The sequence below is a fragment of the Bos grunniens genome, chromosome 21 (assembly GCF_055505025.1).
Source record: "Bos grunniens cultivar Pamir isolate PY7600 chromosome 21, Bosgru_T2T1.0, whole genome shotgun sequence".
NCBI lineage: Eukaryota > Metazoa > Chordata > Mammalia > Artiodactyla > Bovidae > Bos > Bos grunniens.
Genome location: NC_141185.1, coordinates 1,378,611 through 1,403,316, shown reverse-complemented (window position 1 = coordinate 1,403,316; position 24,706 = coordinate 1,378,611). Strand labels below are relative to the sequence as shown.

Here is a 24,706-nt window from a genome sequence, read left to right as displayed (position 1 = left end):
CGAGAGGGCTCACTTGGCGGCGCTCCTGGGGCCTGTGACCTGCCGGCTCCACGAGGCAGCACCTTAAGCCCTCTGGGGCGGGGAGTGGGGCGCCAGCAGCTGGAGGGTCAGTGACAGCAATCTGTAGGGTGCTGGACAGTTTCCTCCCATGGGCAGAGCTTGGGACCCCGGAGCAGGGAGACAGAGGGCTGCAAGGAGGCCTTAGGTCTAAGAAAGGGGGTCACAAGTGAGTCCCGGGTCTTCTGAGCTGCGAACACTCAGAGGCTGCCTGGCTCAGCCCTGGGATTGCAGCTCAAGCCCCTGGTCAGCGGTCGGCCGTCCTCCTCGGGGGTCACCTCCAGCCCCGCGTCCACCTGCAGACCGTGACCCTGGCAAGCACGGGAAGAGAGGCTCAGTGTTGCTCATCACTGGGGACACAGGTCGCTGTCAGGAGGAGCGGCCTTGCCCCCGTCAGGGCGCCCGCGGGGACATGCAGCCCCGGGAGCCCGTGTGCGGCTGTGGACAGCAGGCAGGGCAGCATCGGGGCAGCGCCGCAGTGACCCGGCGCGCCCACCTCTGGCAAACACCCTGCAGGAAAGCGAGCCTGTGCGCCTGTGCTCACAGCAATGCCGTTCACAAGAGGCCAGAGAGCCGTGTCCATCTGGGGGGACAAGCTAAGCCAACACGGCGCATCCCTACAGTGGAATCGGGCCTGGCCTTGAAGGAAGGAAACCCTGACAGACTGCAGGACAGACGGACCCAGAGGATGTCGTGCTGAGGGAAGTAGGCCAGCTGCAACAGGGCGGGCAGCGGAGGGGTGGGGCCAGGGGCGGGGCGGAGGTGGGCCGTGCGTGGAAGGAGAACAGGTTCAGTCTGTGAAGGTGAAGGTTTCTGGAGGTGGTGGTGGTGCGACCACGTGGATGCACTGAATGCCACCGGACCGGCCGAAGCGGTAAACTTGACGTGTTTTACCAATTGAGGGTATTTAAAATGTTAAAAAGACAGTTGTTGAAAGCAAAAGTAATGTGTGTTGGGGATTTTGAACGTGATGGGAACAAGCTGTGAGCGCAGCACGGAGCCGGGACGTGGAGGTGTGTGATCGGAGGACTGTGTGCATTGCCGGGTCTCAGAGGCAGGCTGGTGAGTCAGTTACAGACAGGTCCGAGCGCAGCCAGGCCACAGCTACGTCCTCCCTGCAGAGAGCACTTGTTCTGAATTCCTCATGGGATCCCGCGTCCTGGAACTGAAAAGTAACAGCAGCGGGAAAGCTGATGAAATAGGAATAAGCCATAAAAGAAAATGGGGTGTTAAAGAACAGTCATTAATCCACAGTGAGGCAGAGAAAGGAAAGACGGCATAAAGAAGCAGCGAGGCGTGCAGGAGAGCAGCACAGGGTGTTCAGACTCAGCCACGACTAGACCTGCTGCTGGAGGTGGGCCAGGCACCCCCGAGGGGTGAAGACCCTCAGACAGCCCAGACAACAGCGAGAGCAGACAGCCCCCTCGTTGACAAGAAGTCCTGTTCAAGTATAGAGAGGCAAACTCAGAGTGAAAGGGTGGGCTGAGTGTCTGTTGAATGATGAGCCATCTTTGAGCAGACATTCCTGGGCTGGCATCTACTTCGGGGAAGGCCCTGACCCTATGCCACCCCAACACCCCAGCCTGGCCGGCCCCTCACTGGGAGCTGGCCTGACCCGTGGGCACTCCAGATGCTAAAGGCCTTCTGTTCCCGTCTCCCTGTCCCTCGGGGGGCCAGCCTAGTGAAGGACAGGGTGGGACGTGGGCGGGCATTACAGCCTCCCTTGCAGGCCAGGCTGCCCCGCTGGGCCTCACTGACCCGGGGCCACGATTCACCAGGCCACCCTGCCAGGGAGGTGCCTCCACAGCCCCGCCTCCAGGAAGGTCTGGATGTTCTGGGGTCTTCGCCCCTGGCTCATCCCCTCTTGGCCCAACCCTCCCGGATGGGACAGAGATTAAGGTCACGCTTGTGTCCGTGCCCGTGACCTTGAAGCCTGTCCCAGGCCAAGGAATGTCCCTGGGGCCATCACCCCATCTCCCAAGGGGGTCCTGTGGGAAGGAACGGCTCAAGCCCCTCTCTCTGGCCAGCTGCCCCCACCACGCCCCAGCTTCAGCTTCAAAGGCACCCCCTGGGTTTCCACACAACATAGGCCACGTTGGGCTATCATTTACTTGAAGTCTGGGGATCATCGGGTACTGCTCCCTTTTTTATGGTGTTAAAATGCACACCTCCCCAAGACCCTGCTTTCCCCTCTCTGGGGCACATACATATTTGCAGGAGCGGGACTGCCGCGTCCCGTGGTGGTTCCAGCTGTTCTGAGGAGCCTCGTACTGTGTTCCACGGGCTGTGCCACGGTGCGTTCCACCAGCGCACAGGCTTCCAGGCTGAGGCATGTTTGTTTCTGAACTTGGTCCAGAGCATGCTTAGCAGGTAACATTTGGCGTAGTTTGGTTTCCAAGAGAGCTGCTGCATACTAGAGAGAGCCGAGAGTCCGTCAGAACGGGCCCAAGGGACCACCCAGAGAACTGGGCGGCTCCAGAGGCACCCCCAGGCCTGGACTGACCTCCAGCACCCCACACTGCTCAGGCACCCCGTCCAGCACAAGCGGGCAGCCGCCCCACTCCAAGGAATGCCTTGTCAGGGCCACCTGCCCCGGAGCCTGGAGAAGAGATGGCTCCTGCCCGTCCCCCCGCGCAGGCGCCAGGCCCTGTGACTGTCCAGCCCCCACCTTCAGGGCAGAGCCCACTGGAGGGGAGAGCGAGGCCCCATCCCTCCCTGCTTGTGCCCCGGTGCTGCGCGGCAACTTCTCTCTGCACCCAGCAGGTGGCGCCCGAGGCTCGTCTTAGACACCCTGGCCCCCCCGCCCAGCTGTCCCAGGCTCGCTGTGTGACCCCAGGCAGGCTGCCCTCTGGTCCTCTTAGGTCCCAGGGCCTGGTGGTGGCTGGACTGTCTGTCCTAGCCAGCAGTGGACCCTGCAGGGTCCCGGTCCGTCCTGGTGGTCAGGCCTGCTGCATGGACGGTGCTGCTGGGCACACAGCTGTGCAGCCTGGATGGCCTGCTTGAGGTGTGGGGCTGGGGTGAAGCCATGGGCACAGGGGCAGCCAAGGCATTTCCTCCGAGTCCCTGGCAAATCCTGCCAGAGGCAGGTGAGGGACACCTTCCCTCTCAGGTCGTCCCCGGGCCTCCAGGCAGGCCACCTTGGGCGCGGGAAGGCCAAGTGCGCCCTGCCAGGGGCTCAGCCACATGCTCTTCCATCCGCCACCCAGCAAAACGAGCCACAGAGTTGAAAAGCAATTTTTATTGAAGAATTTGGAGGGAAAGTCTCATAATAGTAAAAATACTAAAGTTGAGTATAAAAAAACGCCTTGGTGCAGCGCAGCGTCTGGCCAGGAGGCGCACAGGGCGCAGCAACGGCCCCTGTAGAGGGCGCCGGGCAGGGCTGGGGCGACAGCGGGAGTGAAGCTTCTAGAAGGACAAGTGCTACCGGGGGGAGCCATCGGAGAGACGGTCCCAGTGGGAAAGGGGCGCAGGGAGGGCTTTCTCCTGAGATCAGAAACCCCAGTACGCACAGACAGCGATAGGTGGCACCCGGCCCCTCTATCTTGCCAGAGCCCCAGCCCGGCCTGATCATGGGGGCCACCCTCCTGCAGCCTCCGCTCAGCCCCTCCCCAAGCGAGAGGGGGCTGGGCCAGCACCCCACAGCCAGACGGCTTCCAGGGCTGCGGGGTTGGGGGAAACAGGGGCAGCCAGGGACAGCTGACCGGACGGATGGATGGAGGGGCCACGGGCAGGGCCCATGGGGACCCGCGTGCACGCGGCTGCAGAAGTCCTCGTTTTCCTACAGGAATCTAATCATTCCAAAGGCCGAGGCAGCGTCTGGAGAACTGGATGAATAAATTAAGAGAAACCGCAGAACGTCTTCCTCCCGAGCGGGCCGGCCAGGGGCACTCTGCCCCCAGTGCGGGCGGCCCTGCCCATGGCATGGGGTGCCTCCCCATCCGTGTTGGAGGATGGCGTGGTTCCACTCAAACGCATCCAGAAATAAAAAACATTAAATACAGATCCTCCGTGCGAGGCTTCCTCCCAGTCCTCGGAAGCGTCGTCCAGAGCACGTGGCTGCCCATGGCGGTGTACTGAGCTCGGCCCAGCGGGCCCCTCAGGCCGTGCCGCTGGCCGAGTAGGAGAACTGGGGGAAGTGGGGCCTCCGTTCGCTGTCCACCCCCTCCATGCTGTCGTCTGTGGACAGGAGGGGCAGCTCAGCTCCCGGGCACCGGGGAAACCCAGGCAGGCCCCGAGGGCTCACCCCCAAGACTCCACAACAAGCCTCAGTGACCCCCGCCCCCACGATCCCGGGACCAGGGGACTGCGGCCCCGGTGCCCACCCTGCAGAGGGAAAGTGAAAAGTTAAATCGTTCAGTCGTGTCTGACTTAGCGACCCGATGGACTGCAGCCTACCAGGCTCCTCTGTCCATGGGATTTTCCAGGCAAGAGTACTGGAGTGGGGTGCCACTGCCTTCTCCCCTAACAGGAGAGGGGGCCACCCAGTAAAATGCTAAACAGAATTCTATTGTCTCAAGAGGAGGGGTCGGTGGGAAGGGCACCCTCACCTTGGTCAGGTGGCGTAATGGTGATCATCTGGGCCGTGAACTCCTCATCAAAATACCTGGTGTCCGTCTCAGATGTGACCTGAGGCTTGAAGGGCGGGCTGAGCTGCAGGAGGTAGGGGTGGGTTACAGCCTTGCTCCGTGCTCCCTGGCACACCTGGACCCAGACACAGCTCCCCACCCAGGAGACAAGCCTGTGGCCAGGCCTTCCCCTGCCTGGGTACCCTGGGGGACCTCGCCCTTCAGGGACCCACCTGCAGGGCTGCCCACCTCACTCTCGGCCCTGGGCATCAGTGGCCAGGCAGCGTCAGGCTGCAGAGGACCCACCATGACAGAGGATTCGAGGGCAACTTTAAAGGGCCAGGCTCATGGGAGGAAGCAAAGACCCCCGTGTGCTCCACCCTGGACTGGGGTCAGGACTGCCTGGGAACTAGCAGCAACTAGCAGGCTGGGTCTTGCTTGGGTCAGGGTTGGCACCAGAGCCCTCAGAAGGCAGGGCCAGGAGGCAAGCAGGCCCTAGGGCAGGATGCTGGCTGGAGAGGGGCAGAGTCAGGGAGCCCCGTCTCAGGGACAGAGGTCCAGCTGGCTGTGTGCAGCCTGCAGAGAAGGGGTGTGCTGGCAACAGGGTGGAAGCAGGCTTCAGGAGAGACAGCTAGCAAGCCTAGGGACCAGCTCCCTGGGTCTGTGAGCCACGTTGCCAGCACGGGCCAGGGCCTGGAGCTCGTGGGTCCCACAGAGGGCAAAAAGCAGAGAACCACGTGTGCAGGAAGCATGCTGCCTCAACCCTCGAAAGCCTCCTCATGTGTGTGGGGGTGTGAGCACGTGTGAGGGGTGTGAGATGTGAGTCAGGTGTGAGCAGGTGCAGGTGAGCGGGTGTGCTGGCTGGGGCACGGCCCCACGCACCTTCTTCTCGTACACGTCCTGCCACACGATGCTGGCGAAGAATCGGTGCTGCATGATCTCCTTGGCGTCCTCAGAGCCCCCACCAAGCCTGGGGGGGGGAACGGTAGCCACGGTGACCGGTCGTGCCTGCCGGGCCCGGGCCGGGCTCAGGCTGAGGCCGGCTGCCAGGCAGCAAAGAACAAGAGGAGCCCCTTCCGCGGCAAAGTCCCGCAGGTGCGGGCACTAGGTGGGCAGAACCATGAGCCGGGCAGGCTCTTCCTGGCCAGGTATGAGGGGCCGCCCTGCCTGGGCCAGCCCAGGCCAAGTACATCACACACAGCCACCAGCAAAGCCTGCTGAGCAGTGCCTGGGGGTGTCGGGGGACAGGCAGCTGGAGGGCGGCTCGGGGCAGGGCTCACCGCTGCTTGGGGTCCTTCTTGAGCAGCCCGGAGAGCAGAGACTTGGCCTCCGGGCTGAGTGTGCGGGGGAAGCGGATCTCCTCCATGAGAATGAGCTCAAAGAGCTTCTCGTGGTCCTGGTTGTAGAAGGGCAGGCGGCCGCACATCATCTCGTACATGACCACGCCCAGCCCCCACCAGTCCACTGCCCGGCCGTAGTCGTTGTCCTCCAGCACCTGGGGGTGCAGGGCACGGGCTCAGAGAGCACAGGGGACATGAGGACCCGGCGGGGGGGGGGGGGGGGGGGGGAGGCGGTGCGCACCTCGGGGGCCAGGTACTCGGGGGTCCCGCAGAAAGTCTTCATGGTGGCGCCGTCCTTGATGCCCTCCTTGCACAGTCCGAAGTCGGTGATCTTGATGTGCCCGTCCTTGTCCAGCATGAGGTTCTCCAGCTGCAGGAGTTGGCCTCCAGCTCAGCCCGCCTCCCAGCCACCTGGCGCCCGGCGCCCGGTGCCCCAGGCCGGCCTCCCCTCCCCCCTCCCCCAGCCCCGCCCCGACCCCCCTCTCGGCTCCGCCCCGCCCCGCCCCGCCCCGCCCCGCCCCGCCCCGCTTCTCCTCCCCACGTCCCGGCCCCACCCCCGCTCGCCTCCCCCACCCCAGCCCCGCCCCCAGCTTCTTCCGCGGCCTCGCCCACCTTGAGGTCCCTGTACACCACGTTCTTCTCCGAGTGCAGGTAATCCAGGGCCGACACGATCTCGGCGCCGTAGAAGCGGGCCCGGTCCTCGGGAAACACCCGCTCCCGGGACAGGTGAAAGAAAAGCTGCGGGACGAGAGCCTGAGCTGGGCCAGCCACCTGGGCCAGGGCCGCGGGGCAGAGAGCCTAACCCGGCGCGGAGTGGGGAGGGTGGCCCCCGGACACCCGGGTCTCAGAGAGGGCCGCTCTGGGGTAGGGCCCTACCTCGCCCCCGTTGGCGTACTCCATGACGAAGCACAGGCGGTCGTGTGTCTGGAAGGAGTACTTGAGGGCCTGCGAGGGAAGCAGAGCTGGAACCCGGCCCTGGGCCGGGCAGGGGTCTGCCCTGTGGAGTGGGGGACCCCCGCTGTCCCAAAGGCCACGCCTGAGGACCAGCAGCTGCAGGTCCAGTGACCACGTGGAGACGTGATCACTGCTCTCACGCTTCAAGCCACAGGCAGCCTCACTTCAAAAGAAAGGCTTCTGATGGGATGGCCCGCTGGCTCCTGAAGATACAGACAAGAGACCCTCCCCCACGCCCTGCTCCATCCCCCATCCCCAGGGAGAGCCAGAGGGAGGCAAGCATCCCCAGGGAGAGCAAGTCTGGATCTCTGCAGGACTTGAGGTGGCCGGTACCCAGTGGAGGGCGTGACAAAGCCTGGCCTTCTCCTCACAATCCTCTGGCCAGACAAAGGGGAAGGCGCAAAATGAAGCCGAAGAGGCAAAGCCACGCTCATGCTAAGTCTGGGCGGACAAACACAGTGTCTGCTCTTAACGCCTCACGCTTCTCATGAGAATCTTAGGGACAAAAGCACCAGAAGCCTGACTGCTCCTCGGCTCTCTCCCAGCGTTAGACCAGGCGTCCCCTGGAGAGTAGACACCATGCTGAGCACAGTGGTCCTGGGGACAAGACTCTGGAGGCTGGCCCGGTCGCCTGACCGCTGACCTTCTGGAGCGCGGCCAGCCAGGCCTGGCGGCTGAATCCAGCCAACGCCTGGCTGCTCCCGAGGGCGCAGAGGGCTCAGGGTTCAGGGGTTTTCCATACATCCCCCCTGGGCCGAGTTCCCCCAGGACAGGGAGTGCCGTGAGCCTCCCAGGGGAAGCAGAGGGGTGGGCGTGGGGAGTGCAGCCTCCCGGGGTCTCAGCAGGACAGAGGGAGGCCGGGAGCCCCTGCTCACTCTGTGTACCCCCACGCCCCGCACCTGGCACCGCCGTCCGCCCCTCCTGCAAGCCCGCCCACCATCGGCCAAGCTCTGAGCCTGCCGGGTTGGCAGGGAGGACAGGCTGGGGTCCCGGCGCTGCGCATCCACGCCTCCACCCCAGGGGCATGGGGGGCACTCACCGTCAGGAACGGGTGCCGGGAGTTCTGGAGAACGCGGTTCTCTGTGAGCGTGTGGGCCACCTCGTCCTGGAAGACAGGCCCTGCTGAGCCGCCTGCCTGGCCCCACCCGGCCCCCCGCCCCCAGCCCCAGCCCCAGCCCCTACCTTGGCCACGATGACCTCCTTCTTTAGGATCTTCATGGCGTAGTAGCGGCCTGTGGCCTTCTCCTTCACCAGGATCACCTTCCCGAAGGTGCCTTTGCCCAGCAGCTTCAGGTACTCAAACTCATTCATGGTCTGAGGGCAGCATGCAGGCGCCAGGATCAGGGGGCAGCACGGTGACTGCTGGCAGCCCAACAGCGGAGGGGGGCTGGGGTCTCTGCGGGCAGCCTCGGGGCCAAGCACAGTGAGGCCAGGGCAGCAGGCAGGAGAGATGGTCCTTGCGGGTCCAGGGCTCAAGGGAGATAGGAGGGCTGTGTGCCCTGACTGGGAACGCTGGGGTTTGGGGGACGAGATAACAGTACCCAGGCCTTCCTGCACCCAGCATTTCTCCCCTGCTTCCATGCAGGGGCTGGGAGGTGGGATGTGGGGGGGCCGTGACTGCAGGGTCCCGGGCAGGGCTGGGACTTACCACGCGGTGCTTGGGCTTGGCCAGCGACACCTCCATCTCCTCGGCCCCCGAGTTCTCGCCGGGTGAGCCCGACCGGAAGTCCATCGTCTCCTCCTCCTGCCTCTTGAGCCCGTCGGCCACCGTCTGGATGGCGGTGGTCCACTCCTCCCTGCAGGATGCTCAGGTGAGACCCGCGGCTCTGCCCAGGGCCCAGGACCTCCCCGGCCGCGGCGCCTGCACTCCCTACCGCTCCTCGGGCGTCTCCACGTGGAACGTGCGCTCGATGACCGTGGTCCACTGCAGGCAGCGGATGATGAAGGTGTTGGGCCGCGGCCGCTCCGTCTTCATCAGCTGGCATTCTAGGGGCAGGCAGCAGCTTCTGCACAGCGTCCCAGCCCACCCACCGCAGGCCAGACCTCTCCAAGCCTCAGTCTCCCACCCTGTAAAAGGGGGCCAGAGCGCCCCTTCCAGCTGGGACCCTGCTGAGAGCTAGGCAGTGCCCCTGAGGGGGTGTCTGCGACTGGGCGAATCCATCTCCATGGTCTATTCTTTGGTCTCTGAGATCTCCAGCTGCCCAGGACACGGTCCTCAACCAGTAGGAGGGTGGGGGGTCTGGGGGGCCTGAGGAGGGGCTGGCGGGGAGGAGGCCTCTGGGAGAGCAGCTCCCCAGCTTCCCGAGCAGGAATGTCCCACCCCCCAGCCACACGAGGACCAGCGGGCTCCCTGTCTCAGCGCAGGGCCAGACCTGGGACGGAGGCTGATAATGACTCACCCTCTGGAGAGGCCGCCTGTCCGCTCCAGAGGCCACCTGGGCTGACCCTCCCCACACTGCTGCCCGTGACCCCGGGTGCACGCAGGAGCAGAGACAGGCTGGCAGGCCTGGGAACGCACGCACGTCTGGAGCACGCATGCCCCAAACATGCACACCTGCAGCAAAGGAGCTGTGGGTGTGTCGGGGCCTGGAGCAGGGCTGGGTTCCAGCTCGGCCTGTGTGAGGCAGGAGGGGCCTGGGGCCAGCGCAGGGGCCTCCGACATTCCAGCATCTAGGCCCTGGCAACCGCGAGGGGCCCCGCCAGGCTCAGCCGAGCGCAAAACAAGGAACGGTCTGCCAGGCTAGGGACCAGGGCAGGGGGCTCCCGGGCGGGGTTGGGGGGCGCGGTGCTGGAGGCCCGCGTCTACCGGGGGCAGGGGAGGGAAGAAAATCTGTGTGGCAGCCTTCTGGGTCTGCACACCCCTCCTCCAACTCACTCCGCCCATCGAGACCACCAGGAGCCCCCAGGACCCAGGCGGTCAACCCCCATCCAGGGCCTGACTTCTTGCCCCCACCCCGGGAATCCCTCCCCAGTGAACAGCCCCTGCTCCGGAGGCCCCTGCGGAGCCGCCGGCCCCCTCTCGGCTCTGCTCCGGAGCTCCTGCGCCTGCGCGCCTGTGGCCTGCCTCAAGCCCCGCCTCACCTGCTGCCGGAGGCCCCCGGGGTGGTGCCCGCCTCCCGTGTATCCCGACGGCCCCCACACTCCCGTGCTGGGTTTGGGCAACACTCCTGAGGGACGTCCTCCCCCACGAGGTGGCAGCTGCCCAGCTGAGCATCCTTCCTAGGCCCAAAGCCCCCAGCCCGGCCCAGGGGGACCCGTGGGGAGCCCAGACATGCGGCCACGGGGCTGCCGGGAGGGGGATCTGCCTCCGTGGCCCCCGCCTCTGTTCTACCTGCTGCTTTGCTGACACCTGAGGAGCCTGGGAGGAGGGCTCAGGGCTCACGGGAGCCGGGCCCTGGTAAAGCACCCCAGGGGGCCCCCAGCCAGGGCCTCGTCAGGGCCAGGTCCTCTGCTCCCCATGTTGGAAGCCCTGGGGTAGGGTGTGCCGGCTGGGCCTCCTCGCAGCACAGACAGCCCAGGGAGCAGGCAGGCCCCACCCGGGGATCTGCAGGCACAGAGGCTGGGGGATGGGCCATGTGCTACCCCCCGACCCTGCACCACAACCCCCATTTGATGCAGGGTTGGGGAGCTGGCAGGCCCCGGGCTCCCAGGGCTCGCGGCAGGGAGGGTGGGGGGCTTACGAGGAGCCGGGGTGGGACTGGGCCTGTGTTCTGTGACCCAGCAGCAGGTGGGCGGGCCCCGGGGCCTGCCAGTCAACAAGCCATCACTCACCCACCCCCAGGCCCACGTCCTGGGCCAGCCCTGGGCACGGCACCCGGGCTGGAGGCCCTGCCAGGCCGCCCGTCCTCACGCCTGGGTCCCCCCCGCCTCGGGTAGAGTCGCACCTGCCGTCCCCCTACAGGTGCATGAGGCCATGGCAGCACTTGCTTTAGAAAAAACGCGCCCATCCGTTGAGCCTCCTGAGACACCCCGGGCTGCACTGCGGCACCCACCCAGCCTGCACCCTGCTGAGGTGGGCACACGCGCCCCCACAGGGCCAGGGCCTCTGAGAACCTGTGATGGGAAGACAGAGGTCCCCAAAGCCGGGCGCTCCGGCCTGCCTCGGGTCCGGCCTTGGGGAGAAGCCCTGGGGGCCCGTCAGCGCCTCCGGGGGGAGCACTCCACCCCCAATAGCCCTGGGCCTCGGCTCAGAGACCCGCGCAGCCAAAACCAGCGACTAACAGTCCCCGAGGGCTGCCGGCCCGACGCAGAGGCCGGGGGGCCCACGAGGGACTGCAGATGTGCAGGGACCCCCGCCCCTGGCTTCCACGCACTTACGGGCCACGGAGAAGTTGTTGAGGGGCGACTCACGCTGCTCCAGGTCCTGCGGCCGCTCCTTGTAGCCGATGAATGTGCCGTCGTTCTTCAGGAGGAAGTAACGCGGCCGCCACGTCTTGATGTACTCGCCTGCGGAGGCGGCGGGCGTGAGGCTGGGCCGCTGCGCCGCGCACCGGGCCCACACACCCTCATCCCCAGGTCGAGGGTCAGGCCAGGCTAGGCACGGACCCCGATCCCAGGGTGGAGGGCAGGTGGGCGTGAGGCTGGGCCGCTGGGCGGCGCGCCGGGCCCACACACCCTCATCCCCAGGTCGAGGGACAGGCCAGGTCAGGCACAGACCCCGATTCCCCTGGGGTGGAGGCCGGGTGGGCAGGCGGGGCTTGCTGTGGGATAGCACCCACCTCTGATGGACAGCCCACCCCAGCCTGTGTTGGAAAGGGGGTCAGGTGGGCGCCTGGACCTGATGGAGGTTGGCCCAGTCCTAAGGGCCCTCCAGGAACCTGGCGTCCAGCGCCGAGCAGCCAGCACCACACTCGAGAGTAAGACGCCCGGGCTCCCCTGGCAGACGCGAGCCCACCCTCAGCAGGTCCCCAGGGTGGGCACTCGGAGCAGAAGCCCCTGCCCACATGATGACCCTCCTGCCGTCCAGGGGAGCCCAGCACGCTATTGTGAAGCCAGGCCTGGAAGGCCCTGCGTCCCACCCATAGGTCACCCAGGTCCCCGGGAAAGTTTCCCCCCAAGTTCTGCAGCATCAGCCGTACACGCGCCAGAGACCAGAGCAGATGTCCTCCGTGACGTCCCAGCGACTGCCATTTTTCATACTGACACCCAGGAAAAACGTTTCATTTCCATTTTGCCGAGCAAGGAGTTTGAACGACAGAAGAGAACTTACTAATTAGGCACCCGCTTCCACAGAGGGCCACCGGGCAGTGGAGGGGAGGGGGCCAGGCTTTCCTGGACACGGCCACCTGCAGGCCAAGCGGGGACCAGACCCCCTCCCCTCGCCCACTGCTCCGCCCCAGCCCACTCCCATCCAGGGCCTCTGGGGGATGCGAGGGGCATCCAGGAACTCCCTGCTATCCGCCAGGGATCGCAGGCAGGGGTCTCCACCAGGCCCAGACACTACTGACCCACCCGGGAGGGCCCAGGAGGCAGCCAGTGACCTGCCTCCACTCCGGCAGCATTTAGCAGGGTCCCCACCCAGTCCTGAGACCCAAACCCCAGGGGAGGTGGCCAGCACGGTGCTTCCTGTCCCAGGACTGGGGGCCCCTTGCCAGCCTGTACCAGCGCTGGGGGAGGAGGGCGGGGGTGGGGGGCAGAGCTGGCTGGGGGCCGCCCGCCCGCCACTCACCCCACCCACCCGCCCGCCCGCCACTCACCCCACCCGCCTGCGCGCCAGTCTGGAGCTGTCGGCCCCTGATGGAGAGCCTCCCGTCCCGCCAGCTGCCGCTCCCCGGGACGCTAAGTGCGCTGGGAGAGCGATGCACGCCGCATCCAAGCAGCCCCCAGATCCATCTTCATTCACCAAATGCTGCCGCCCCCACAGCGCCCAGCGTGGGCCCCCAGCGCCGTGCCCCACGCGGGCCGCCAGCAATACCCCCCCATGCCCCAGCCCAGGCCTCAGACCCCACCCACTCTCCCCCAACGAGCCCACTGCCAGAGCCACGCGGGGTCTGGGACCCGACCCGGGCGGGTGGGGGTGGCAGGGAGCACGGGCCGAAAGAAGCCGAGGGGCAGGCACTCAATATGGACAGACCCGTGAGGAGGGGTCCCGGGCCGGCCGCAGGCCTGCTGGGCTCCCCGCCAGCCCGCACCCAGGGCACTAAAGGGGGGCCAGGCAGCCCACAGTGGACACGACGGCCGGAGGAGGTGGCCTCTTGCCGCACCCGCCTCGGGCCCCCAGCAGCCGGCACACAGACCCCCGGAGGAGGAGCAGGAACCCTGCTGCAGTGGGGGGACGGCAGGAGGAGGCCAGGGCTGAGGCTCGGAGACACACAGACCCCGTTCTTCAGTCTCTGGGACACTCCCGCCTGCAGACGTCCAGCCAGGCGGTCACTCGGGGGCCGCCAGCTGCGACCTGGGCTGTGGCCTGCATGTGAATGAGCTTGGCACAGGCAGGGCGTGGGGAGGGCCGCCGGCCCAGGGCCTGGCCACACCATGCTGTCCACTTGGCCGTAACATTGGGGGCCGACGACGGGGGAACGGCAGGACAGACACCCCCAGCCCGTGCTGGGGACAGACAGGGAAGCCCAAGGCGGGGACCCCTCCTCTCCTGCCCCCCAGGTTCCCCTCAGCATCCCCAAGTACGGTTTGCCAGCAGGGCCCTCCCACCGCGCCAGCTCATCCCCAGGAAGCGGCTACAGGACTCCCAGGGAAGGGTCGGGGGGGCGGGTTCCTCTCCAGCATCTCTGGCCTCCCACAGCCGGGCCGGGGACCAGCTAGGAGACAGGACGAACGCAGGCTGACGGCCAGCCCCCCACATCCCCCAGCACATCTCCCAGTGTGAGTCCCAGCACGGGTCCCAGCGCATTGTGGGTCAGGGCACCCGGGCAGGAGACGCAGAGGCCGAGACCCGAGCTGTGGGCCCCGGGGAAGCAGCACGCGGGCTCTCAGAACCCGGGCCTGCCACGGGCACACCCTCCCCCGCCGGGGGTCTGGCCCCTCCGAGCCCCACCCCGAGCCCCCTGCATGGGCCCCTGAGCCAGTCCAGAGTCCCCAGCTCTCGGGGAAACTGCTGGATGAACGCACTGCCACGGCAGTGGTGGGTGGCAGGCAGCGGCTGGCAGGGGGCCAGGCAGCACTACGCTGCTTCTCCAGAGCAGAGCAAGCCCCAGCAGGCCCGGGGAGCGGGCGCCAGCTGACGGTGCTTCCTGTGCGGCGCCCCCACCCCACAGCCATCGGCCACTGACAGCCACCGCGCGCCCCAGCCAGCCAGGCCCACAGCCGGCCGCGTCCCCACGTCCGCAGGCCCCATCCCACCAGCAGGACACCCAGCCACGGACGGTCAGCACACGCTGAGAGCCGGTGCCAGGGAGGGGGCACAGCCCACCCCAGCGGAGCCCGGGTCTGCGCGCAAACCACACCGCCGGCTCCTTGCTCCTGGGGACGCAGCATTCACAAGGTCCTCCTGGGGGCACAACGGGCAGTTCGGAGGAGCGGAGAGGACAGGCGTCCAGTCCTGGCCCAGCGGAGGTGATGGGGGGGAGGGGTGCGCCCCCACACGGGCCCTGAGCCGTCCCCGGCGGCCCGCAGGCACAGAAGGGGGAGCGTCATGACTAGCCGCTCCCTGGGGAATCCGAGGCCCGAGGCAGGGGCTCTCGAGGTCCCAGAGAGGCGGCTGGGGGCCAGAGTCAAGGTCCTGCTGCCAGGCCGGGCCCGCTTCTGGACAGACTGAGAAGCCGTGAGGTCTCTGGTTCTGACATCGAGTGGGCAGGGCCCAAGGCACACAGACTGCAGAGGAATGCAGGGAGGCAGGGTGGCAGACAGGGGTGCAGTCGGGGGGCATGCTGGGCCCCCCCTACCGAGGCAGAGCAGAAGGCCCCGGGGGCTGCCCTCCCGCTTCCCGCTGCCCCAGGGCAGCACCGGGCCTCCAGGCCTCTTGCCACCCACGACCCACCACTGCCCTGCCTGCACGCCCACCCAGCCTGGACGTCCACCAGCCTGGCCACCCTCTCTGAAAACCCCGCCTCCGCCTTGGGCACCAGACATCACCCACTGTACCGGCTAGAGAAAACAGCCGCCCTGACCCCGGCCTGCGCGCATCCGGCCGGCACTGGGCCCCAGGGAACCCCCTCCCCGCGCCCTCGCCTCAAAGCTGCCCCCCTGGCTCTGTCCCGACCCCGGCCTGCACGCATCCGGCTGGCACTGGACCCCAGGGAGCCCCCCCACCCTGCCCTCACCTTGGAGCTGCCCCCCTGGCTCCATCCCGGGGCCTCTGCCTGGGACATGGGGCCTCCTGCCCAACCCACGGCCCCGCCTCTCATCTCCCTGTCCTCCAGTGGCTGGATGACCCTCACCCACATCACCGCTTACTCAGAAACCTCGCCTGCCAAACGGCCGCAGCCCCATTGCCCAGGGGCCACCATGGACCCGAAGAGTTCTCCCTACGGCCACCCGCCAGGCCTCATCCGCCACCCTGGGCCTGCGTGGGCGCCCAGCCTCGCTGCTGCAGGGGCGTCTGGGGGCCTGCGCTTTCGGGATGGGAGGTGGAGGGGCAGCCCACAGGCCTCTCAGTCCACAGCTTCCTCCCTCAGCTGCTGGCCTCTGGGTCACAGGCCCTGGCCCTCGGGCAGGGCTGCCCAAAGTCACGTGCACGCACGTGCTGGGTTTCCGCAACGTTCCCCCGGGGACATACCTCTCACCCCGCGCCAAGAGCCCAGGATGGACCCAACCAAACCCAGGAAGGCGCCAGGCTCCACGGGGCAGGGCAGAGGAGATGCCCAGGGGGAGGCGAGTGAGCAGATGGGCGGCGCCGGCTCCCGGGGGGCAGCGGGGCCTGCCCTGTGCCCACAGCCCCCACCCGCCGGCCCAGATGCTCAGAGCGGGCATCTAAGTGAGCCCGGCCTCCCCACGGCCAAGAGGCTCTGAGCACCGACGTCCCCCCAGGAGAGAACACCACCCGCACAGCAGAGGAGTCAGCGACCTCGGGACTGTTGGGGGCCCCCACCACCCAGCTGCCCGCCGCCGACTGCTCCCCAGTGTGGAGCCCGTCGCAGTGGCCCCTCTCCCGCGGGCCCCCCTGTGACCGGCCGGCGCCTGGCCCTGCCTCCTCACACTCCCAGCCACACCCACCCTGGCCCTGTCCCCTCCAAGCTCCTCAGAGCCCCCCACTCAGGTTCGCCACACACCCTGCACCCCAGCCTGGGGCAGAGCAGCACACCCTTGCGGCCAGAGGGCTCCTCTGAGGTCAGCCCGGTGTGGGGCCCCCGACCCTGTGGATCCCGCTGAGGCCTCGGGGCAGGCAGGCCCAGCCAGGCCCAGAGGGCAAAGCCCAGGGTTCAGGGGGATCGGTCCTGGGCGCACACCCAGTGGCCCCAGCCCCCAGCCCCAGGGTTGGCAGGAGCAACGGCACATGTAACCAGCCCCCCATCAATTCCAACATTCCTGAGACAGGAGTCTTATTTCTGACGGTTAGGGAGCCGCGTGACACAGGCGAGAAAGCAGGGAGGGCGTGCTGCGTGGGGCACACGCGGGCCCGAGTCGGGGCCCTCTCCCAAGCGGCCAAAGGGGGCCAGGTCTGGGCCAGGGACCCCCCCGGGGGGCGCACGGGCAGACACCAAGGGCACCCACCCCGTGGGAGCAGTCACGCGAGGCCCCCAGGGCAGCTGCGGGCCAGGAGCCTGGCCGGGGGGGGGACGCCCACACCGCCACCACACTTCTAGGAACTGGCCTGACGCAACCCGGCCCAGGCTGCCCCCGAGGACCGCGCCGGGCGGGACGCGCTCCCCGACCCTGTAGGGGCGCTCGCTGTGCTCCCAGGGGCCAGGGCCCTCCCCGCCTGCCAGCGTGGGGCCAGGAAGCAGACAGGGGCAGCGTCTGAGTCTGGGGACCCGGGGCGGGGGCGGGGATGACCCCTCACCCCCAGCGCAAGGACGCCGGAGTTTCCTCTTTTGTTGTTTGTTTTGAAGGGAAAATTCAGCCTGCTCACAAAACAGGAAGCTCGGCCCCACACCGGCCTGCGGGCCTCAGCCTCAGCCACACGCCACGGCCCCAGGTCGCCACCGCCCGCAGGCTGGAGGCGCCCCTCCAGGCACGGCCCGCCCCCAAGCGCCGGCCCCCACCCTTGGGGTTGGCCGTCCGCTCAGAGCGGCGCAAGGGGACCGCCAGGACCAAAGCCACGGCCCCCGAGACTTGACGCGGAGGGAAGCTGGGCACGCCTGGCCGGGCCGGACACTGGAGCCCGGGGACCCAGCTCAGCTGGCTTTCCGGGCCGGGGCACACAGCACGGGGAGCGGCCCCCGCCCCTGGGGCTCCCACGAGCCCCGTGTTCTGGCCAGCAGAACCTCGGCCTCCTCGAGAGGAGCAGGGCTTCACCCCCACGGCCCCGCCCTGTGAGAAGCTCAGGCCTGCGGTGGGGGGGAGGCTGTCAGCGCGCGGGACCACCATCTCCCGGGCCTAGAGCCAGCAGAGGGGGTAGGTGAAGCCCAGGGCGGCGGCCAGAAGCAGGAACCGGCCAGGACTGAGGTGGGGGCGGGGGAGGCGCCAGCACGGCCCAGAAGCCCACTCCCCACCAGGAGGGCTGGGAGCAGCTCAGTGAGCTGGCAAGAGCCTGGACCAGGGAAAGGTCCGGGCCAGCCACTGGCTAGGGTCGGGATAGAGGCAGGCCTGAGGCGCCCCCAGGACCAGACCCCGCCCCCCGCCCCGAGCCCGAGGAACGCAGGGCCCCGCCAGGCGGGCCTCACTGGGGGAGTGGGGGCCAGACCCAGGAAGGCTCCTGGGCAGGGAACCCCGTGCCCCCAGGCCGGCTCTCCGCCCGCCTCTCAGCCCCACGGCGTGGGGGCTCCTGCTGGACTGCAGGCCAAGTCCAGACAGCCCTGCCTCCTGGAGGAGGGCTGGTTTTTCGAACTGTCCACCTTCAGAAATCAGACGGCACACATCCAAGACAAGACCTCTGCGAAGCTGCCTTTGTGAGCCGCACTGAGCCCGCTGTCCCCAGCACCTGCGGTGGAGCTGAGGGGCGACTGCCCGCCCCTCCGGGTGTCCACCCACGGCTGGGGTGTCTGCCCGCCACTCGCAGCATCCTGCTTTACTCAGGGAGGCCGCCCGCTTCTGGGACATCCACTCGTACTCGGGACGTGCAGCTGTCTCGCAGGAGCTCTGCCCCCGGTCCCTGCAGCCCCACTTGGTCCAACCCTCGTCCTTCCGAGCCTCTAGCAGCTTGTCCCCGGCTGCTCCCGGGACGCCTGGGGACACGGAGGCCCGGAGGCCGCGCCGGGGTGCCGTGGGGCGGTGACGGATGCTGGCCGCCAGGCGGGCTCTCCTCTGCCCGCTCGGCTGCTCTGGGCCAGAGCACGCGTGTCAGTGATGCAGCCCCTGAAGGGCGGGGGAAGGAGCCGGGCCCGGAGGTCTGTCCTACACAGATCCTGGGTGCCGCCCTTCAGCTCTCAGGCCAACACCTGCTCGGCTCCTGAAGTGTCTTCGCCCCTTGCCCACCGGCCCACAGCAGCCCCCTGACCTCCATAACAAGAGGCACCGTGGGGGCACTTGGGGGTCCGTGAGGAGCTGGAGGAGAGTCAGAGCCCCCCCCACTCAGAATCAGACCCCTGGCGGTGGGGGTGGGGAGGGGAAGGTGGAGCCCCCTGCCCACTCCCGGCCCGGGTCCCCACTCCACCCAGAGCCACGGGGGGCCTTGGCGTCCTCCTCCGGCCGGTCCTGAGAGGTGGGGGCAGGGCAGGTGGGGAGCACACAGGAGCAGCTCACACCGCCCCCTCCCGCCCACTCCAAGGGGCTGGACGCGTACAGCCACCGGACCCCCAGGACGTGACCCCCAGGACGGAAACACAAGTTCCCCCTGCAGCCCAAGAAATGGCACGCTACAGCCCTCCAGCCCCGAATCAGGGTCACCCTGGATCCCCCGACCCTGGCTGTGACCTCTGCCCCTTTTACCCTTTCACCCCAAAGCGCAGCACACAGGAAGAGCCCACACTTGAAGGGAGAACAAATTTGTGGAAGACGCACGGATGTAGCGAACAAGACGGTAGTGACACCGGGGTCCCCCAGGGGCACTGGGGGGGCCGTGGGCGTGGACCCGGGGCGCCCCCTGGGCGAGGCACGGCCCGTCCTGGGCCACACTGCACACAGCCCGGTGAGCATGTGAGCCAGAGAGAGGGCGGACGCAGGACCTCTGTCAGGCCTGAGGCTGGCTGCACTCCGCCCAGGTGCTGGGGGCCCACCCCTCCAGGCCCGCCCTCCACTGCTCCAACCGTTCAGACGGGCACACAAAGGCCTGAGGACGCAACACACTTGCCCGTGGAGAAGGACACAGTGACGGGGCGCTGCCTGGACGCCCCCTGCCCCTCCAGAAGGCACACACCCTGAGTGGCCCTCTAAGACGCACCCAGGCATCAGAGGGGCGCTTCTACCCGAACCGGGCTGGCCAGTGGACACCCCAGGAGCTGGGCCAGGGGCCCCGGCAGCCCTGAAACCCTGGGCATCTCCCAGGTCAGTCCCTGGTCAGTCAGTCGACGAACGCTTGCCAAGGATCAGAGGCCCTGGCCCCCAGGGTGTGTCTGTGCTTCCACCAGGTACAGAGAAGACGACAGGGACCCGGGCTCAGGCCTGACCCCGAGGAGGGCGACGAGGTGAGGAGACAGGGCGGGACCTGGCGGGGGTGGGGGGGTGGGGACCAGGAAAGGGTCAACGCTGGGGGAGGGGACCCAGAAGGCTGGCCGCAGCAGGAAGCCCTGGGGGGGCCGGCCACGGACCACAGGCCCCTGCAGCAGCCCCACCTCCGTCCAGAGGCCGAGCACTGTGCCCCCGACCGCTGCCGGAGCGAGCTCTGAAAGCTCACGCTGACCGCATCCGTGACTCCTGATCCGCCCAGGGTCTCATCTCCGTCTCTCCTGTGCTTCCCAACCTGCTCCGCGGGGCAGCTCCTGCGCATCCCGCAACACGCACTTCCACTGCAGCTCCCCGGCTGCCCGCCTGTGCCTCAGGTCCCCCTCCCAGTGGCCTGTGGGGTCCTGAGTTGGAGAGGGGACACGGTCCCCGGAGGGCATGCGTGAGGAGGGGGGCTAGTGGCTAGCTAGTGTAGGGCGGCCAGAGCTCTGGGAGGGAGCTGGTCTCCAGGAAGGGGAAGTTGGGGGAGCAGGTGGTGACTAACCAGCCCCCGGCCTGGAGCAGGAGAGCACGCCCTGCCTGAACGCCTCGGACACCTCGACCTCCGGCCTGTCCTGCTCCCGGGGCCTGTCCAGCCTCTACGGGACAGGAGGCAGCAGGGCCACAAGGCAAGGGGCCCGGGCCCAAGCTTCCATCCCACCGGCTCCCTGAGAGCCCCTCCCTAGGCACATGGGCGAGCAAGAGGCAGGCTGGGCAGGGGCCAGGGCCTGGCAGCACCAGCGTGAGCCTGCCGCACGCCGGGCCCCGGGCAGTGCGGAGCCCCCTCCTGCCCACAGCCCAGCTGAGACTGGCCCCGGGCCAGGCCTGCCAGCCCTGCCCTGCCCTCAGGAGCCCTCGGGCAGTGCCCTGGGCCGCCAGCGTGCCAGGCCTTGGACGGGCCCCAGTCCTCGCTGCCTTCCAGGAAAACGGGTAGTTCTCCCCGCCCACAGCCTCGGCCAGGCGGCAGCTCCACGGGCTGCATGCCGGCCTGGGGTGCACGTTCCCACCCAGGAGGCCCTGCGGGGCCTGTGTCCCCCAGGCCGCAGGGACGTCAGGCCCCGGACGCACCGTTGGGCTGCTCCCAGAGTCCAGGCAGGCCCTGATGGTCCAGCAGCCACAGCCACCCCCAGCCCCTGAGGAGCCATGGGCCCAATTCGGGGTCCTCACGGGCCGGCCCGCGGGCACTGACCTCGCTCAGCCCAGCCCACCCCCAGCCCCTGAGGAGCCATGGGCCCAACTCGGGGTCCTCACGGGCCGGCCCGCGGGCACTGACCTCGCTTGTGCAGCCAGCCCTCCTTCACGATGGCCACGTCGTTCATGCTGCTGTGGCTCCCGCGGGCCAACACGGCCCAGACCTCACTCTCGTGCCTCTCAGCGGGGTCCGCCCCACGCCCAGCGGGCCGCCGACAGCCTCTGGAAGAAGCAAAGGGAAGCGTGAGGCTGTGCTGGGCCTGGGGAACACTCCTCAGAGCCTCAGGGGAGCCCAAGAGGCCCTTGGTGCCTGGGGCCTTGGCCCAGGCACGCCTTCCCACATGACCTGTCCCCCTTAGCCTTCAGAGCTGCCGCCGCCCCCCACACGGCCTTCCCACCCTGGCTCCAGATCCCAAGTCACTCACATGGCTCCCGGGGCCAGGCCTGCCCTCCCCCCAGGCTGTAAGCCCCCCTGCCACCACCCCTCCCTGACCCTGAAGCCCTCAGAGCTCACTGTCCCCCTCTCTGACCATTCCCATCTCCCCTGACCTTTGTACAAATGACCCCTGTGCCCAAAAGGCTCCCCATGGTATACCCCAGCCTCCCTAACCTGCCAACCCAGCAGAGGCCCTCTCTTCCAGGCAGTCCCCCTGACTGCTTTGGCCCACACCTCCTGGCCTCCCCAGTCCCCTGGCAAGGGCACCCAGGTCGCCCTGTCCATGATGCTCCTGCCCCAAGGCGGGCGTTCCCGAGAAGGACCCAGGCCTCCTCCTCTCCGTCCCAGTGTGGGTTAGAGGAATTCCAGCGTGGAGAAGGCAGGGCCAGTGCAGGCGGCTGCTGCAGACAAGCCGGAGCCCTCCAGGGTGACATGAAACCCCTCACACACCCACCCCAGAGAAACCCCAGGCCCCTCCTAAACCTCAGCGCCCCCACCGGCCTGAATCCAGTTCATTCATTCGGCCAACATGGACCAGGCATCTCTGGTTTTGCCAGGCTCAGCACTGGGCACTGGGGACAAAGAGAGGTTCAGACGAGTCCTGTCTGTGAGAAGCACCCAGTCCAGGGTGGTTATAGACCCATAATTACAGCATTCAGAAGGCAACAAATCAGGAATGGGGGGACTGTACAAACACAGAGGCCCAGCACCCGCCCTTCGGAGGCCCACCAGCAGCCTCCTCGTGAGCAGACACTTTGGCCATTGATCCTGTGTGGCCCACCCCTCTGCTCCCCTGTTGGACGAACTCCTAGGCACCCCTCAAAACCCAGCGCCCACATCACTGGTTCTGAGCATCCTGGGAAACAGCATCCTCCCCACAAGCAGTCCTCTCCCCTTCTAGTCGGGCACCCAGGAGGGTAGGCCTGGAAAGACCTCTCTGGGCCCTCAAGCTGGGCAGACACCCCTAAGTATCTCCGACATGGGATATACGTACATATACACTCTTCCTATACACACTTCCTATATGCATCTCCCACAGCCCACCCTACTGGGCTCCTGGAGAAAGCCGCTGTGCACTGTCCATCTTGGGCTAAACCTAGAAGGGTAGGAGGACCCACTCTCTGGTTTGCGTCTGATATAAAGGAAGCCGCTCTTTGACCCCCCTCAGCAGGCCCACGGGCAGGCGTGGCAAGTGAGACTGGAGAAGGGACCACCAGGGCGGGGACTCAGCCAGCCTGGCACACACAGGGGGCTCTAGTGGCACGCGAGTGGGCGTGGCCTGGAGGCAGAGGGCTGGACTCAAAGACCTGTGCACAGGGGGGCCCCGCACCCCCACGGGCCGAGCAGGTCTGCTGCTGACAGGGCCAAACAGCTATCGAGAGCCCCGCGTGTAAAAATATATCTGCACACACACACAGGACGGTGTGCCTGTCCACAGAAAGGTGCACGCGGAGCCGGGCCTGGGCTGCCTCCCACAGGGCGGGCGGCTCGAGGGGACCTCTGCTTCCCCGGCTTCGGTCCTGCAAGCGCCTTCACCACGAAGGTGAAGTACTGCTATGGCTGTTCAAGTCACGACCTTCCAAAAATAATACTCTCTGCTCCGAAAGGCCCCTCCCTTGGCCTCCAAAACACCCGCTTATGAACTAGACGTTCAGCTGCAGGGCAGAGAACAAGCCCCACCAATGCACCCCACTCTTCACGTGAACCAGAGGCCCGGGGCACCTAGGAGTGGCCTGAGCAAGGTGGCAGGGGGCCAGGGGTGAACGTCGGGGGGCTTCTCTGGCCACAGAACACAAGCCCACAACCCCAGCTCTGTCCACCCCAATCCCACCCACCAAGTTCACCAGCTGCCCCGGGACCCCCCCGGCCTGTGGCAGGAGCCCCAGCCTCTGGGATGGGTGGGCAGCACTCGCGAACCCACCCAGCTCCGGAACCGTCTCAGGGCCCAGGAAGGCTGTAGTCCTTTGTGGGAGGGCCTGGGCACCCAGCCACCACGGACAACTTTTTGTCCATGGGAAAATGAAGTCCTTTCCAAGGGCCCACCCACAAACTTGAACGAGAGCCGGGTCAAGTCTTTTCCCCGGGCCCCCGAGCACCCAGTGTGCGCCGGGATCCCGCTGGCCGGAGCCCGGGGAGCCCTCTGCCGCCACGGACCCCCGGCCCCGGCCCCCGGCGCGGGCCGCACCCCTCTGCCCCGGCCCGGGCCTCGCCCGCCGGGGCCGCTTCCCCAAGGTCATGCGGGAGGCCGGGGCCGGAGGCCCGCCGCCCCGCCGCCCGCTCGGCCCGCGCCCTCCCCGCCCAGGCCGCGCTCGGCCACTTCCTGCTCCCGCGCCTCCATTCTGGCCGCGCGCGGCCCGCGCCCCGGCCCGGCGGCCGCGAACAAAGCGGCCCGGCCGCGGGGAGGAAATCCGGGCCCCGGCGGCGGACGGCGGGCGGCGGGCGGGCGGGGACTCACCGGGCGCCGCGTCCGGCGAGAGCGCGGGCCTAGCCGGGCCGCGGCCTCCGGCGCCCGCTGCTCCGCATCCCCGCGGGCCGGCCGGCCGGGGCCGGGCTGGAGGCCGCGGCGGGCGCTGCTCGGGCGGGCCTCGCGCGCCGCCGGGCCCGGAGCTCGTGCGCGGCCGCCGGCTCGCTCCTCGGGATGCGCTGGCTGCGCGGCTGCGCTGGGCCGGCCGCCCGCCCGCCGCGCTCGGCCCCGCCGGCCCGCCCTCTCCCCGCCCCGCGCCCGCCCCGCCCGGCCGCCCGCCCACATCCGCCTCCGCCGCCCGGGGCGCCCCCTCCGCGGGGAGCGGGAGCGCGCGGCGAGAGGCCCTGGGGCCGGGCCGGCCGCCGGCGGAGCCCGGCCGCTCCCGCCCCTCCCCGGGGCCTGTCTCCGGGCCGCGGCCTCCCTGGCCTCGGTTTCCCCGTCTTGTCCGGCCAGCCCGCACTTCTCGGACCAGTCCGGCCCCGACCCTGTTAACAGGGCCTGCGTGGGCTGAGCCGCCTGCTTCTGACTCCCTCCGGCGGGAGCAGGGCTGGAGTGTGGGTTAGTCTGACTTTTAGAATATTCCCCAAGCTGGGGAGCTGTTGGCTCCAGGGGCCACGGTGGGCCTAACAGACCCAGTCCAAGGCCCTTTGCCTAGCGCAGGCCGCTTGCGGGTGGGGTGCCGTGCAGGAGACTGGCTGGAAGGTGGGCAGTCATCTGTCCGTGGGCTGAGGGCTTGCTTGGGTCTGGCCCTGGGCTGGGCCCTCATTCCTGGTGGGGGTCTTCCAGAAGCTCCCCTCCCCAGAAGGAACACACACACATCTGGCAACTACAAAAGCAAACAGGGACCTCACGTGGGGACCAAGGCCCAGGGGAGGGGCGCCATTCAGCACGCCTGGCCTGGAGGGACCCCCGAGTCGGTACAGACCCCCAGAGGGGGTGCAGGAGGACAGGCTCCAGGAAAGGGCCGTGACAGCTGGAGGCAGCCCGGGGTCCTCCCTGATGTCCCTGGGGGTCCCGGGCACTCATGGGGCTCCAGGGGCCAGCGAAGGGGCCAGCATGGCGCTGC

The 24,706-nt window shown here is 68.0% G+C and overlaps 1 protein-coding gene across 2 annotated transcripts; it reads right to left on the bottom strand.

Annotated features, from left to right (window-relative positions):
* Positions 1–3,280: 3,280 nt before the first annotated feature.
* AKT1 (AKT serine/threonine kinase 1) lies at positions 3,281–23,860 on the bottom strand. Of its 2 annotated transcripts, XM_086365051.1 has the most exons (14): positions 23,632–23,860; positions 20,823–20,962; positions 11,234–11,362; positions 8,791–8,902; positions 8,565–8,712; positions 8,099–8,230; positions 7,956–8,021; positions 6,839–6,907; positions 6,575–6,700; positions 6,204–6,332; positions 5,903–6,117; positions 5,505–5,592; positions 4,605–4,707; positions 3,281–4,233 (listed from the first exon to the last, which is right to left on the bottom strand). In XM_086365051.1, exons 2-14 carry the CDS (start codon positions 20,866–20,868, stop codon positions 4,154–4,156), a joined length of 1,443 nt encoding a protein of 480 aa, XP_086221177.1. In that variant the 5' UTR covers positions 20,869–20,962; positions 23,632–23,860; the 3' UTR covers positions 3,281–4,153. The 2 variants fall into 2 exon arrangements, with proteins under 2 accessions (XP_086221177.1, XP_086221178.1); XM_086365052.1 differs by lacking the exons at positions 11,234–11,362; positions 20,823–20,962; positions 23,632–23,860 and adding an exon at positions 9,316–9,959.
* Positions 23,861–24,706: the final 846 nt, after the last annotated feature.

What these genes read in the sequence shown, in the direction of transcription:
- AKT1 (XM_086365052.1), bottom strand. Translation starts at nt 9,586, where the DNA reads ATGCTGGAATGTCGGAGGCCCCTGCGCTGGCCCCAGGCCCCTCCTGCC. An exon ending in AGTACGCCAACGGGGGCGAG is followed by an intron (nt 6,701 to 6,838) that starts GTAGGGCCCTAC and finishes CTCGTCCCGCAG; the next exon opens with CTTTTCTTTCACCTGTCCCG. An exon ending in AAGAAGGACCCCAAGCAGCG is followed by an intron (nt 5,593 to 5,902) that starts GTGAGCCCTGCC and finishes TCCCCCCCCCAG; the next exon opens with GCTTGGTGGGGGCTCTGAGG.